A 15465-nucleotide genomic window follows, 5' to 3' on the forward strand; every position below is an offset into this window, starting at 1 on the left:
TCTAATTTTAAACAATTAATGATTCTAGGCTGTTTAGATGAGTATGTAGAGTTTGGAAACATGTTAGACTATTGCTATAGGTTCTGAATTCATATTGGAATCCATGAATTGTGTTGATTTTCAAATTTGGGGGAAAATGAGTTTTAGAACCCTAAAGTCCCAATTCTTGGTTTTAGGTTGTAATTAAAAGTTTACATTGTGCCATGATGTTGTATGTTAGTTTCATAGTTGATTTGGAGTCGAATTCTACACAAAAATTGGTTGGAAATCTTGTTCTTGGTCGATTTTGGTGGAGAAATCGTAGAGGAAAATATGAAAATCTGGGCTGCGATTTTATATCTAGGGACCTAGCGCGACCACTCCTAGAAAAGGGTGCGACCACGCTGCTGCCCTGGAAGCCCAGATATTTCGGTGGGCGCGACTACGCCAGGTACCCTTCAAGTGGATTTAATTCCTAATGAATGTAAAAAAATTGTTGTGACTAGAGTTTTGGATGTCTTGAAAGAGGGTCGCTTTTGCGATCGACTCATTTCTATCACTCGACCAGAGGTAAGAAAACTGGCGTATGCACACAGAGCGGGCATTCACCTTGATATTAACATGTAAATGGCTATGACCGCATATTTGTAAATTAAGCTAGGGCTATGTACCATTGTCGTATATCAGTGTTTATTATGTCTGATTTTGAATTTATTGTGATTGCTCGGTATGGACCATATTTGGCTATAAGCCTATGATCGCGATGAATGTAGGTCATAATGGCAGGGTCATTATTGGAGTGCGGTATACACCCACTGGCATATCATTATTGTTATCCAAAAAACTAGCATAGATGACGTGGAAAGTGATTCCTGGACACGTGGCTGACATTTGGAGGAGCTCTGCTAGGATATCGACCAGAAGGCACATTATAAGCCGTAGGCAGCCAAGTCTTTCCGCGACCAGTCTGGTCGATGCTTCCGCATTCAACATGATGTTACAATAAAGATCTTTGTAAATCCTGAAATTAACTCACACAATCTCCTGAGTATCCGATTATTTAGGAGAGAATATCTGTAACAATCTCATGTAATCCCCCTTGAACCTATAAATAGAGAAAGATAGCTCAAAGGAAGGGACATTTTTGCCCTCAAATTATTTGATACTAGAGTAATTCTACCTGAAATATTGTATTGTTCTTCAGAGGTCAGTGAAACTCACTGGACCCTAGTTCTTTGATCACTCCTCTGATTCTCACATCAATAACAATCTAAGTGGACGTAGGTTATTACCAGATCCTAGGGCCGAACCACTATAAAATATCGTATTCTTATTATTTTCGTCATTACGTTTCTTCCAACGCATTTTTTCACATCAAGCATATTTTGACTCCGTGTCAGTTGGCCAAAATCTGGGTCAACATTATGGTGCTTTCATTGAGAGCTTGGTATATCATCATTGAGAAAACCAATGGCAAAAACTGCGAAGAAAACTGGACAGGCAGCCGCCGCTGCACCGTCAAACTCGCCGCCTCCTCCTCCTCCTGCAAGCGTGGCAGAGGATGAGCCACATTTGGACTTTGAGGAGGAAGAAATGGATGACGCGACGCTGAAAAGTACTCTGGGGGCGTTGCATGAAGAGCTGGCCAATCTGAGGGCCAGTCAGGAAAGTGCTGCCGAAATCATGGCGCGGCAGCAGCAGGAGATTGAGCGGCAGCGCGCAGATTTAAGCGAGAGGCAGGCGAAGATGGACCGTCGCCAGAGCGAAGCCATGGCAGCTCTCGAGGCAACCTTACAATTGGCTAGGAATCAGGCTGCACCTGCCTCGCAGCCTGAACATCCTACAAATGGGCCACCCCAAAGGGGTCCTAATCCTAGCCCACCAATCCAGCCCTCGAGTCCACAAAGGCCCGAGCAGCCTCAGGTGCCCCATGACGATGTCCCACTGGACCCTGAAGCACAGCCTCCATCCCAAGCTAGTCGCGGCAATCCCCCGCAACAGAGGCAGAATAGGACCGAGCATCAGCCTCGCAGTCCTAGATGTCATAGGGGTTATGAGCCAAACCTACCGAACAGAGGTCAGTACCCTCCTGGTAACAGGAGGAACTCAGAGTTAGGCTCTGCGGTCCGGGGTCCCCCACAACATGATAATGCACGGGGACACAACGACCAGCGCAGGCCACCCTCTAACGCTCGGGACGTTTCAGCCAGGGATGAAAATCGAGGGAACAGTCGATCCCACCATAGCCAATCGAGGTTCAGAGATGACCATGGGTATAATGAGGCCGACTCAGGCAAGGGAAATGCTGGTCAGAGGAATGAAGAAAGAGGTAGAGGCGGGAGCCAGATACCTCAAGATGACCAACCTAATAGACGGGATGCTGGGGGGCAGCCCAGGCAAAATAATGTCTTCAACCGGCTCGGGGGTAGGGAGCAGCGGAGAAGAGATGAGGATTTGTGAGACGTACTCAACGATCACCGCGAGCGGCATGGCAAGAACGTCCCCCCAGCAATAGAGGCCACAGCGATTCCTGTCGCTGTACAGGCTCAGATAGATGCCCTCAACCAGGCGGTGCAACAGCTGGTCGGGGGAAGAACGTCTTACATCGAACACGATAGGAGGAAAGGCATTCCTTTCGTCCAGAGGATTGCTATGGCTGAGACTCCTAGCAAGTTTAAAATGCCTACGTACCAAATTTTGATGGGTACGGTGACCCAGTATCCCACGTCAATAAGTTTGAGATACAGATGGACATTCACAAAGTGTCCGAAGACGCTCGGTGCAGGATCTTCCCTGCGACACTTTCTGAGGCCGCGCAGGAGTGGTTTTTTAAGTTCCCTCCTGCAAGCATAGTTTCCTGGGAGATGTTCGTAAGAGAGTTTTACGGACAGTTCTATGCAGGTCGTGTGCATCCGACCGAGGCAAACTAGCTGGTTGAAATTCGCCAGCAGGATGGAGAATCACTGAAGGACTACATCCAGCACTTTATGCGAGCAGCAGCTGGAGCAAAAACGGTGGGGGACGAAGGCAAAATGATGGCCATAACCGCAGGGCTTAGGCGTCGCTCCCCCCTGTGGAAGAGCCTCCGTAAAGATGGAGTTAGAACTACCCAGGAATTCTTGGACTGAGATGATCGGTACATCAAGCTCGAAGATGCCATTGTCGACGATGGAAAGCCTTCAGGCAAGGATAAGAAGGTTGTCGAGCCCGCCAAAGCCGCCAATGGGTCTAAACCTAACGGCAACGGCAAAGGCAACGGGAACGGCAACGACAATGGCAAGAATGGTGGAAAACGGCCGCACAATGAGCCTTCCACCTCCGACAATAAACGAGCCAAGGGTAACCGTTATGAACCTCGGTTCACTAACTACACTGCCCTCGTTGAGTCTCAGGGAGAGGTTTATCAGGCCACAAGTTCTAGTGTGCCTTATAAGAAACCTGGCCCCATTCGAAAGGATATTTCGAAGAGAGACACTACCAAGTTCTGTCGTTATCATAACGACTACGAACACGACACCAACGAATGCAACCAACTGAAAGACGAAATCGAGTTCCTTATTAGACAGGGACACTTGAGAAGATACGTACGAGCCTCGGGAAATTCCCAACGAGAGGCTCCAGGTAGCAACGATCAGGCGCCCACGCGTTAACGCTCGCCACCCTTACAGCCTGCCCCCGTGACTGGCACACTCTTAACCATTTGTGGAGGCCCGCACCTCGCAGGAAATAGCGGAAAGGCCAGGGAATGATACGCTCGGACTCTGCGCCATGACCAGGACATCGAGATGATGACTGTGGAGGACCGCGCGCCAAAAAAGGCTCGATCAGAGGAAGGCGAAATAACCTTCTCCGATAGCGATGCCCAACACGTCCGGTTCCCACATTCCAATCCGCTGGTTGTGGATATCCAGATGGCTAACATGATGGTAAAAAGAGTGATGGTCGATACAGGAAGTTCGGTGAATATCCTGTATAAGTCTTCGCTGGAACACATGAAGTTGTCCGTTAAGGACCTGGAGCCCTGCAACCAAACGATATACGGCTTCTCTGGAGAAGGACTCGCCCCCGCCGGATTGATCAAACTACCAGTGACAACAAGTACAGTGCCTGCTGCCAGGACACTACTCGCTACTTTTGTAGTAGTCGATTGTCCTTCGGCGTACAATGCCGTCATTGGAAGGCCTATACTGGTTGATCTACGGGCCGTCATCTCTATGTGGCACTTAGCCATGAAGTTCCCGACAGACGCAGGGGTAGGACGCGTGTTGGGGAACTAGAGGGAAGCCAGAGAGTGCTACAACGCCTCAATCACAAAGGCGAAGAATGGAACACCGAAGAGAACTACCTCGGATAGGTTACAGATGGCAGTTGACACACAAGCCCAATCCGGTGATGGGGTCACCAAATAGGGTGTTGCCCAAAGTGAGGATAGAGACTTAGATCCTCGCTTTAGGGATTTTGAAGAGAACGTTGGACCCGTCAAGGACCTGGAAGAGGTCTAACTCGACGAAAAAGACCCGACCAGAGTCGTAAAGGTCGGGAAAAACCTAGAATCAACCACGAAACACGCGCTGGTGGAATTTTTGCGAAAGAACCAGGAGGTTTTTGCCTGGTCGCACAAAGACATGGATGGGATAGACCCTGCAGTTATCAGCCATGTCCTGAATATAGACAAGACTTTTCCACCCGTGCAACAAAAAAGAAGGCTGCTCGATAAGGATAGATCGAGAGCCTTAAAAGAAGAAGTTGAAAGATTAAAGGAGAATGGGTTCATCAGGGTGGAATTTTATCCATCGTGGGTCTCCAATCCAGTGCTGGTTCCCAAGCCTAACGGCAAATGGCGAACCTGCATGGATTTTACAGACCTCAATAAAGCCTGCCCAAAGGATTGCTTCCCACTCCCGAGAATCGACCAGCTGGTCGATGCTACTGCAGGACACGAGATCCTCTCATTCATGGATGCATATTCGGGCTACAATCAGATTAGCATGCATCCCCCTGACGAGAATCACACCAGCTTTTGGACCGATACGGGCTTATACTGTTACAAAGTAATGCTTTTCGGACTGAAAAACGCAGGTGCGACTTACCAGCGGCTAGTCAACCACATGTTTAAGGAGCTGATCGGAGTAAACATGGAAGTATACGTGGATGACATGATGGTAAAGTCTAAGAAGGCAGAAGGACATGTGAAGGATTTACAAGAGTGTTTTGATGTATTGAACGAATACCAGATGAAGCTAAATCCCCTCAAATGTTCCTTCGGAGTTGGATCAGGGAAGTTTTTGGGATTCATTGTAAATTCAAGAGGAATCGAGGCCAACCCCGACAAAATAAAGGCCCTGATCGACATGAAATCGCCAGAAAGAATCAAAGATGTACAAAGTTTAACCGGGAGAATCGCAGCCCTAAGCAGATTTATTTCGAAGTCAACAGACAAATGCGTCCCTTTCTTCAATCTACTTAGGGGCAATAAGAAGTTTGAATGGACAGGAGACTGCGAGCAGGTTTTTCAGGCCTTGAAAGCTCATATGGCACGACCTCCCATTTTATCAAAGCCAATCGAAGGAGAAACTTTGTTTATTTACCTGGCGATTACTGAAGTTGCTGCTAGCGCGGTACTAGTGCGAGAAGAAGAAGGCGTACAAAAAGCGGTCTACTATGTTAGCAAGAGACTGATCGGGGCAGAACTGAGATATCCACCAATCGAGAGGTTAGCATATTGCTTAATCCTGGCCTCTAGGAAGCTGCGCCCTTACTTCCAAGCCCATCCTATCACAGTTTTAACTGACCAGCCCCTTCGGCAAGTCCTCCAAAAACCAGAAGCGGCTGGGCGATTATTAAAATGGGCAGTCGAACTAGGGCAGTTCGATATAACTTATTCACCGCGAGCAGCAGTAAAAGGACAAGTCTTGGCCGATCTTATTGCAGAGCTCACCGAACTCCCAGACAGCGAACAATGCAAACAGCCTAGTGTGCCTAAGCCTCAAGAGAAAGCTCCTTCGTGGAAGTTATTCACGGATGGGTCGTCCAACGAATCCCACGCTGGAGAGGGAGTGATATTGGTAACGCCAGAAGGGCATCGATTTCACTGCGCCCTCAGGTTCGACTTCACCGCGTCAAACAACGAAGCCGAATACGAAGCACTCCTTGCTGGATTGAGAATGGCGAAAGACATGAGCATAAAGACCCTTGATATTTACAGTGACTCACAGCTGGTGGTGAACCAAGTTCTGGGAGAATATCAAGCACGAGGCTTAAAAATGGTAGCCTACTTGAATAAAACAAAAGACCTGCTGGCCCAGTTCACGAAATACACCCTCCAACAAATACCGCGGGATCAGAATTCAAACGCGGACGCCTTAGCCAAACTCGCGAGCATGAAGGATGTTGACACTTTGAACATTGTGCCAGTAGAAAAACTGAGTGAGCCAAGCATACAAGCGGTTGAGACCAATATGGAGATTCGAATGGAGGATACATGGGTGGCACCTTACTTGGAATATCTGACGAATGGTGTGCTACCGACAGATAGAAACAAAGCCAGAACTCTACAAAGACAGGTTGCTAGATACATACTGGTCGATGGTGTTATGTACCGAAGAGGATATTCCATGCCACTACTCAGATGCGTTACACCAGAAAAAGCTAAGGAACTCATGAAGGAGGTGCATGAAGGCTTCTGCGGGGATCACGCTGGGGGGCAGAGTTTGGCAAAGAAGATTCTAAGGCAAGGCTACTTCTGGCCAACCATGAAAGAGGATTCGATGGAGTTTGTACGAAGATGCGATAAATGTCAAAGGTTCTCCAAGATTCCACGAGCAGCTCCAAACGAATTGAAACAGATGCAAAGCCCGTGGCCTTTTGCGGTGTGGGGGATAGATTTAATTGGGTCCCTACCCACAGGAAAAGGTGGAGTAAAATACGCAGTTGTGGCAGTCGACTACTTCACCAAATGGGCCGAAGTTGAACCGCTCGCTACCATAACGACCAAGAAATTTCTTGACTTTGTCATCAAGAACATTGTTTGCCGGTATGGCTTGCCCCGAAAGATCGTTTCAGACAACGGAACCCAATTTGACAGCGACTTATTCACCGACTTCTGCGAAAGGCATGGAGTTATTAAAAGCTTTTCATCAGTTGCGCATCCCCAAGCAAACGGGCAGGTCGAGGCCGTGAATAAAACTCTTAAGGACACCCTGAAGAAGAGGCTTGAAGATGCTAAAGGAGCATGGCCAGAGCAGCTGCCTGAAGTCCTCTGGTCGTATAGAACGTCTCACCGAACAGCAACAGGTCATACCCCATTTTCCTTAGCTTACGGATATGAGGCTATGTTACCTGTCGAGTTAGATCCCCCCTCACATCGACGCGTAACATACGACCAGGACCAGAACAACCAACTAATGATGGAGTCCCTAGACTCAATTGACAAGATACGGGAGAAGACCCAACTCCGAGTTGCTGTGTACCAGCAAAAAGTCGCCCGGTACTTTAACTCCAAAGTTAAAGAAAGAAAATTCAACGTCGGTGACTTGGTGCTGCGACGAGTTTTCTTAAACACCCGCGACCCCACTGCTGGAGTACTCGGACCTAATTGGGAAGGACCTTACCAGATTGAAGAAGTCCTTCATCCGGGCACCTACAAACTTGCACGCCTAAACGGAGATCTTGTTCCACGTTATTGGAATGGAGAACACCTGCGCAAGTATTATCAGTGAACAATCCTTTTTAAAGGACTGGCTTGTATTAAATTTTACTTTTTACAAGTTTTGCAAAGAGGGTTAGCCACGTTGTATGGCTAATCGCTCGTATATGTAAGATCCTATTTTAGGATCACTCGTAAAGACATGTTTAGTCCATTTTTAATACGAGATTATAAGGGACTGTGCGCAGCCAATAATTCTTGCCAACCTTTGTAAATTTATATTTACAAGTATTTGTTCATTACGTGTGTTGTTTTGCTGTATTACAAGTATTACTTTTCCACCCGAGCAGAAATGTTCGAACAGGTCATGGTCAAGGCAAGTGACCAAGGACCTAAAGCTCCTCGATCACTTGGGGGCATATAAGGCACATTGATAGCAAAGAGTACCACTAGGTATGTAAACACATGAACAAAATGAGTGAAAGCATGCTAAGGTACTTAGAGTATTTTTCAAAATTTATATTTTGTTAAATCAAGCCAAAGTACTATGCTAAGTTCGGTCATACGGACAGATGTTATAGTAAATAAAAATATTATAACATTATAAGGCAATCTTTTACACCGCAAGCATCACTACTTGGATGTAATTGTTCGAATAATTGGAAAGTTTGCTGCCCTTGCATCAAATTCAAAAAAAGATATTGTCTTTACATCACAACCCGTGGGTCGTGTAATTAAAGAAAGAAAAAATAATAATAAAAGCTCAAGAGGCATTAGGAGCAGGAGGGTCTTTATCAGCATTCTGATTGGTCGCTTCCTCAACAACTCCTTCTTCCTCTGCGCCAGTGATGCTTGGGGAAGCAGGGAACCTTGCTCTTGCCTCCTCTTCAGCCAATTGAGCAGTGCAGCGGGCCAGCTCAGCATTTCTAACATCTTCTGAAAGATAACCGAAGTTGGCGCCCTGATTGTTTTTCCAGAAGTTATAAAAACACCGGAGCGTCGCATTCTTGTACCTTTCCAGATCTTTGGCATTGGAAAGCATCAGCTGTTTTACTTGGCTCTCAAGAGTAGCGATGGCCTTGTCCTTGGACTGGAGCTCATCGCCTAGTCTCTTGCATTCTCGATATTGGACTTGGCTGGCCTCCTGATAATCCTCCCTCTGCTTCCTCATAACTGCCTTCGAAGCTTCAGCCTCCGATAGCTTTGTCACCGCAGCATCCCTCTGTTGGGTGATCGCCTCCAACTCCTTCGCATGCCTGGCCTCTGCAGCCTGAAGCTCCTCAGCTGCTTTCGCCTGGTACCTCTCGATGGCCTTTGCTCGAGCCTGATCGATGGTGGCTTGGGCGCGGGTGCGAGCAGCAGTTGCAGTCAGCAAAGCCTGTGGACAAAAAATAAAGTTAGAGCCTGTTGCAAAGAATAAAAGACTAAGGCCAAAGAGATAAGAAGTACTTACGCTGGCCATTTCATTTAGGGCCCTGTTCAGAATTTGGTCGACCCCCATAGTCTCTCCCTCAGCCATCGCCTCCTTACAACGGTCATACCTCACGATGTGTGCAAGGCGGTCCTTGGCTGCTCGTAAGGCGCGGTTCGAGAGTTTGGCTCCAAGAGCTTCGTCCCTCTGGGTTTGTTCTTTGGCAATTGCGGGCGGTGGATTCGTCGGGGCAGGCGAAGTTTCCTTCTCAGCAGAGGCCGAAGGCTGAGCAGCAGTTTGCCCAGTTGGCACGTCCTTGGAAGGATCTTCTGTTCGACCCTTCTTGGCAGGAGGTCCCTGGCTTGTTTCGCCATTGTGTCTTCTGGACGACTTCTGCCGGACCAGAGGAACTTCTACTTCCTCCTTAGCCTGGTATAAGTCAAAAACGTTGGGAGTGGCCATATCTGCATACAAGTAAACACATGCAAATGATAAGATAAAGGCAGATAAAAACTCTTTATCAAACAGAAAAGAGGTCACAAAGTTAATACCCGAGCTACAACTACTAGTCGCTATACTATTGACTCTATTAGTCACACACTCACTATCTGGCACGAAGAATTCTGGCCCTAGATTTGGAGCATATGTAAAGTTTCCCTCCCCGTCAAACACGTGATAGGGAATTGGCAAGCTATTTAAAAGCGAAATTACTGTACCGTTTTCATCGGAGGATTCCCCCAAGTCTACAATCGGCTCTTTTGCCTTTTGTTTCCCCTTGCCATGGGGAGCAGAGGGCTTTTCTGCAGTAGGATCGCCCGTGGGTTCCCTGATTGTAACCCCCGTCGGCCTCCTTCGTGGAGGGGACGCAGGGGATTGCTGCTCGGGAACCCCCTCGGCAGCAGCATCGGCTACCACGGGTCCTCTTGTTTCATGGCGAGGAGCCAGGAGGCCAGACAGCCTCAGGTTTTCATCAGTAACCAGGGACTTGACGCTTTTTTCTGCGTCTGTCATCCTGGCCAATGCGTTGGACCTCAACACCATGTCTGGTGTTGGGGTCGGACGTAACCATGGGCCTAAAAGATAAAGAGTACTTTAAGAAAGATGAAGGAAATTTTGCTGTTGAAAAGTATCGACCAGTAAAAGCAGCGCTTACCTCCTCGTGTGAAGGCCAGATTGTTGCTGGTCAGGTCCGGCGTGAGGAAGTACTCCTTGCTGTACTACCCCACGTTGGATATATGTGTGGTGTCGCTCAGGAACGTCCGGTTTGTCTCCTGGTGACAAAGATGAAAGAAACCCGTCCCATGTTGTTGAGGGTTGGATTTGAGGTCGAAGAGATAATTGACCTCATGGGGAGTAGGTTCTAGCCACTTTTTAAGTTTGTACAGGATATAGAGTGTAGCCAACATTCTATATCCATTTGGAGAGATTTGAAAGGGGGCGACATCGAAATAATTGGCCACCCCCTGATAAAAAGGATGTAGAGAGAGGGTAGCCCCCGCCTCTATGTGATACCGAGACCAAGCACTGTATACACCTCCGGGGAGGTTAGCCCTTTGGTCTGCAGCAGGAATTTTGAGGTTGACCCCTGTGAGAGGATACTTCCTAAGATAGTTAGCAAGCATCCGAGGAGTCACTAGGCTGGTCGGGGAGAAATACCACTCGACATCAGGCAGATTCTGATGGTGAGGGCGGGCTCTAGTTTGGATGTTAGGGTCAGGAGCAGGATTTTCTCGACCGCTGGTCGAAGGAACCCTAGCCTGTAAATCAGGCTGGGCAGGAGAGTTTGGACTACCGTCGAATTCAGGTCTTTTCTTGCCTAAGGATTTAGAACGGGCCATTTGAGGAGGAGAAGGATGAGGTCTGGAGGAAGATCGTGAAAAAGGAATCTCGTGAATTTGGTCGGCCGATTGTTCTTCACCTTCGAGCAGCTGAGCGAGAAGATCGTCATCAATGGGTCGTTCACCTCCCTACAAATCTGGCATCAAAGTCTGCAAACAGAAGAATGGGGAGGTGAGGATAGAGAATTTTTAAAGACTTTTTAGAATAACGTTGGTCGAGTATAAAAGTCAAGCTTTTATACAGCAGCATTCTAACGAAAGTTAAAAAAATTTCACACGAGCAGTTTGAAAAACGGATCAAAGGGTGAAAACAAAAAGTTTTTCGTAAAAGCTTTTTCAACTCCCCTTAGGGCGGGAAAAACCTATTTTTCGGCTGGCCTAAAAATCGAATTTTTACTTCGGTTTTACGTCCTAAAAGTATGATCCCAACTATCAAACTAACTCGTAACCTTTTTCACCTACAAGACATTCTACTGACAAACATCTCAACCCAAAAGCAGATGAACTCAACAGTAAAACATACAGGAACATGCACTGCAAAAATACGAAACATAAAAGATTCAAAGACTTACCAGAAAGAAGATCGTGGAGATTGGTAAAGAGTCTTCAGAGATCGAGGAACTCTCGGGCTGAGTCTTGAAAGCGCAGAAGAACGGACTCTGGAAGAAGATGAAAGCTCTGGTTTTAGGGTTTCTGGAATGAGTAATGGCGTGCATAAAAAGAAAAAGAAAACTTCGGAGATGTTATATAAGTTTGTCTGTGGCATTAAAAAGGTGTAATCATCAGTTTCCCCTTTTTCGAAGTATGGGGAAGCGAGATAGCCGTCAAATTACTACTGGGGAACCGAAAAGTCATGATTGGACAAGAGTAGGTTGCTTTTTCCAAGAACACACGAAGGGTTCTGACACGTATGGCGGGGTCACCGAAGGGTCGTTTCCTCAAAAGTTTATTTATTGCTTGTAATAAATAAACTTGTGGGGCAAATGTTATCCAAAAAACTGGCATAGATGACGTGGCAAGTGATTCCTGGACACGTGGCTGACATTTGGAGGAACTCTGCTAGAATATCGACCAGAAGGCACATTATAAGTCGTAGGCAGCCAAGTCTTTCCTGCGACCAGTCTGGTTGATGCTTCCGCATTCAACATGATGTTACAATAAAGATCTTTGTAAATCCCGAAATTAACTCACACAATCTCCCGAGTATCCGATTATTTAGGAGAGAATATCTGTAACAATCTCATGTAATCCCCCTTGAGCCTATAAATAGAGAAAGATAGCTCAAATGAAGGGACTTTTTTGCCCTCAAATTATTTGATACTAGAGTAATTCTACCTGAAATATAGTATTGTTCTTCAGAGGTCAGTGAAACTCACTGGACCCTAGTTCTTTGATCACTCCTCTGATTCTCACATCAATAACAATCTAAGTGGATGTAGGTCATTACCAGATCCTGGGGCCGAACCACTATAAAATATCGTGTTCTTATTATTTTCGTCATTACGTTTCTTCCAACGCATTCTTTCACATCAAGCACATTTTGACTCCGTGTCAGTTGGCCAAAATCTGGGTCAACAATTATATTTAAATTTAAATGTTATAAAATATCATTATTATAACAATACTTAATACATAATCTTAAGTTTTATTAAAAAATTTATCATTTATATTTAAATAAGAAAACATGTTATTTTTTATTACTTTATCTAACTTATAAAATATATATTCATTTTAAATAACAATAAACATTATATGTAGATTATATATGTGTTGTGTTGTGTGTACATTTCTGTGTGATTTGAATAATATCATGAATGTTTTGTAACTTATACAAGGTAGTTTTTTTATCTAAAATGTTATCATATTATTTTTATAAAAAAACCATAAATAATGTTTTGGTTTAATTTTTTTTAATATGTTTATGTCATTCTTATATATATATAATATTTTTTATTTAATTAAAATATATATATATATGAGAAGCATAAAAAAGTAATACATTTTCTAAATAAAATTAAACAAGCATGCATTGTACATTGCTTGTATCTAGTATATATTTATATATACTAGGCAGAAGCAACGTGCAATGCACGCTTGCTTAATTTTAAAGTTGTAAATATGCTCAAACATGTATTTATTTTTATTATATATTTTAATTATTATATAAATTTTAAATAAATAAAAAATATCATAAAAGTAAATAAAAGATGTTTAATATAATGTATGACATAAATGTATTAAAAAAATTAGGGCAAAATATTGTCTATAATTTTAATAAAAATTCGTTCACTTTAAAAAAAATATATATTTATATAATAGAATGAATTATAGTTCTATAATATATATAAATATTTATATCAATAATTTCTACATATATGACATCTAAATACAACATTGACATATATATATTTACATGGCTATATGACATATGTATATAAATTACAATAATATTTAAAAAGAAATTAATAATAGAAATAAAATAAAAATAGAAAAAGTCATAGTGTAGAGTAGTATGCATGCATCAACTATTTTGATTAGTTAATAAATTTTTATTTAAGTTTATGTTTGTTCTAGTTTTTGAGTTTGGCAGTGACAACAAGAAATTATATATTATATATTTAATATAATATTAATGTTATACGTGGATTTTAAAGTTAAGTTTGTTGCTAGTAGATAATAGATTATATTACATTATATGTTTAATATGATGTTATTCTAATACGTGAAGTTTAAATTTAAGTCTAATTATATTTTATTTAAGTTATAAAACGCATGGTTTTATTATTTTTAAATAATTATTATTGTAAAATATCACAAAAATATCATATTTAAATTTATTTAATTTTATTTAAGTTTAATTTAATATCTAAAAAATATCATATTTTAATTTGTTTAATTACTTATTTATTAAATTTTATTTAAGTTTAAGTCATATTTACAATCTACCGTTAAATATAAGAATATTCATTTAAAGTTAACGGGAAAAAAAACTGTTAAAATCAAGAATTGTCGTTATTTACACACTTTTTATATAGAAGATACATATATTTATATACGGAAGATTAATATCATTTTATAAATTTTCCCCAAAATAAAAAAAATCTAGAATTTGTACTAATGCAGTTATACATTTTGGATGAAAATAGTTAAATTATATGGTTTTATAATAATGTTCAAACTATTATATATATATATATATTTATATATGCATATATTAAAAAAAAAAAACTTCATTGATTAGTTTTTATTTAAAAAAAAAATATACAATGTTATGTAATGAAATCATAATGGTGCAAATATTTTATATTTTTTAGGATTTATTTTACAATTATATGATTTTTAAGAATATTTTTTAATAAATATGACTTTTGTGAATTTAATGTAAAAAAAAATCTAAAGTATATGTGAAATACCAAATTTACTTATTTTAATCAAACACAAAGATAAAAAGAACATATCATTTTTGTAACAAAACAATATTAATACGACTTTAGAAATTTTTCTTACGACTAATTGACTTTAGGAGATTATTTGTCCAAAAATTTATTTCAGGAAGTTTTAGTACTAAATAGCCTAATGATAATAATTTAGGGAAATAATTGAATATATATATTTTAGAAAATGCAAGAAGAATTGTTTGAAAAAAAAAAAAAAATGAAAATGCAAAGATCTATGTTTTCACTTAGGTAATAAACTTGAGAGTGACAAAAAAAAATTGAATAATGCTAGCAGCACACACTAATGGAGATCTCACATTATTAAATTATCATAGCAGACTTGCGTTTGTAATAGTGTGGTGCTATACAGATGTGATTTCCTACAATTGATTACTTTCAGTACGAGAACCCTGTCAAGAATAACGAAAGAAGCAAGAGTTCAATTAGGAACACTAGTCGGGTGTTAGCCAAAGAGACTGTGACGCTCAAGTTAGTCCAATTGTAAAAATAAGTAATGGAATAAAAATAACAAATAGAATGATAAATGATGAAAGGATGACTGAAAGAAATAAGGATGATGGCGGAAATTGAGGGCAAGGTCCAGGTCAGATGACTGTTCAACTATCCGAGTCAAAATAATTGATTCGAGTATTGATTATCAGGTGATCCTTAAGGACTTCTCTAGACTTCATTTTATAGAATATTCCCTAGTACCGTTGGTCCTTTTCATGATCATTCTGTTTTACTCGTTCCAAAGGGGTTGTCCCTGGAATATCTTCAGAAGGTACCGTCCTTTTTATTAGGAATGGTGCCATTGAAAACATATGTATTAGACAATGTTTTTAGAAAATAATTAATTGAGAAGAATTTTTGCATTTAGTAATTGTTTATTATTATTATTTGAATAATAATATATGAATATCAGAAAATTGTCAAATTCGTTATTGTGACTACAATCTTGTATTGGTACGAGCGGATTAAGATTGTAGGGAATGAATTTAAATAGTTCATAGTAAAAAAAAGTTATATGGAATCTTTGGATTAAATACTATTATTACGGTTCACTAGTATTATGAATACATGTAATCTAGATTAGTTGATGTACTTTGTATAATGTGGTTAACAAAACTGGACCTGATATGTTATTAATACTTG

At 41.8% G+C, this 15465-nt stretch overlaps 1 protein-coding gene across 8 annotated transcripts in view; it reads left to right on the forward strand.

Annotated features, from left to right (window-relative positions):
• The window catches only part of LOC133822490 (uncharacterized), a 42515-nt gene that overhangs the window by 15048 nt on the left and 12002 nt on the right, over positions 1–15465 (forward strand). Inside the window, exon 2 of one of the 8 annotated variants that reach the window (XM_062254840.1) lies at positions 753–12902. The exons of the other annotated variants lie outside the window; for them this stretch is intronic. Coding sequence (XP_062110824.1) covers positions 4605–7697 — 3093 coding nt within the window. The 5' untranslated portion in view covers positions 753–4604 and the 3' untranslated portion in view covers positions 7698–12902. Of the gene's footprint in view, positions 1–752; positions 12903–15465 lie in introns of those variants that run through there. 8 annotated transcript variants of the gene reach the window in all.

This window comes from Humulus lupulus, chromosome 3 (genome assembly GCF_963169125.1).
Source record: "Humulus lupulus chromosome 3, drHumLupu1.1, whole genome shotgun sequence".
Classification (NCBI taxonomy): domain Eukaryota; kingdom Viridiplantae; phylum Streptophyta; class Magnoliopsida; order Rosales; family Cannabaceae; genus Humulus; species Humulus lupulus.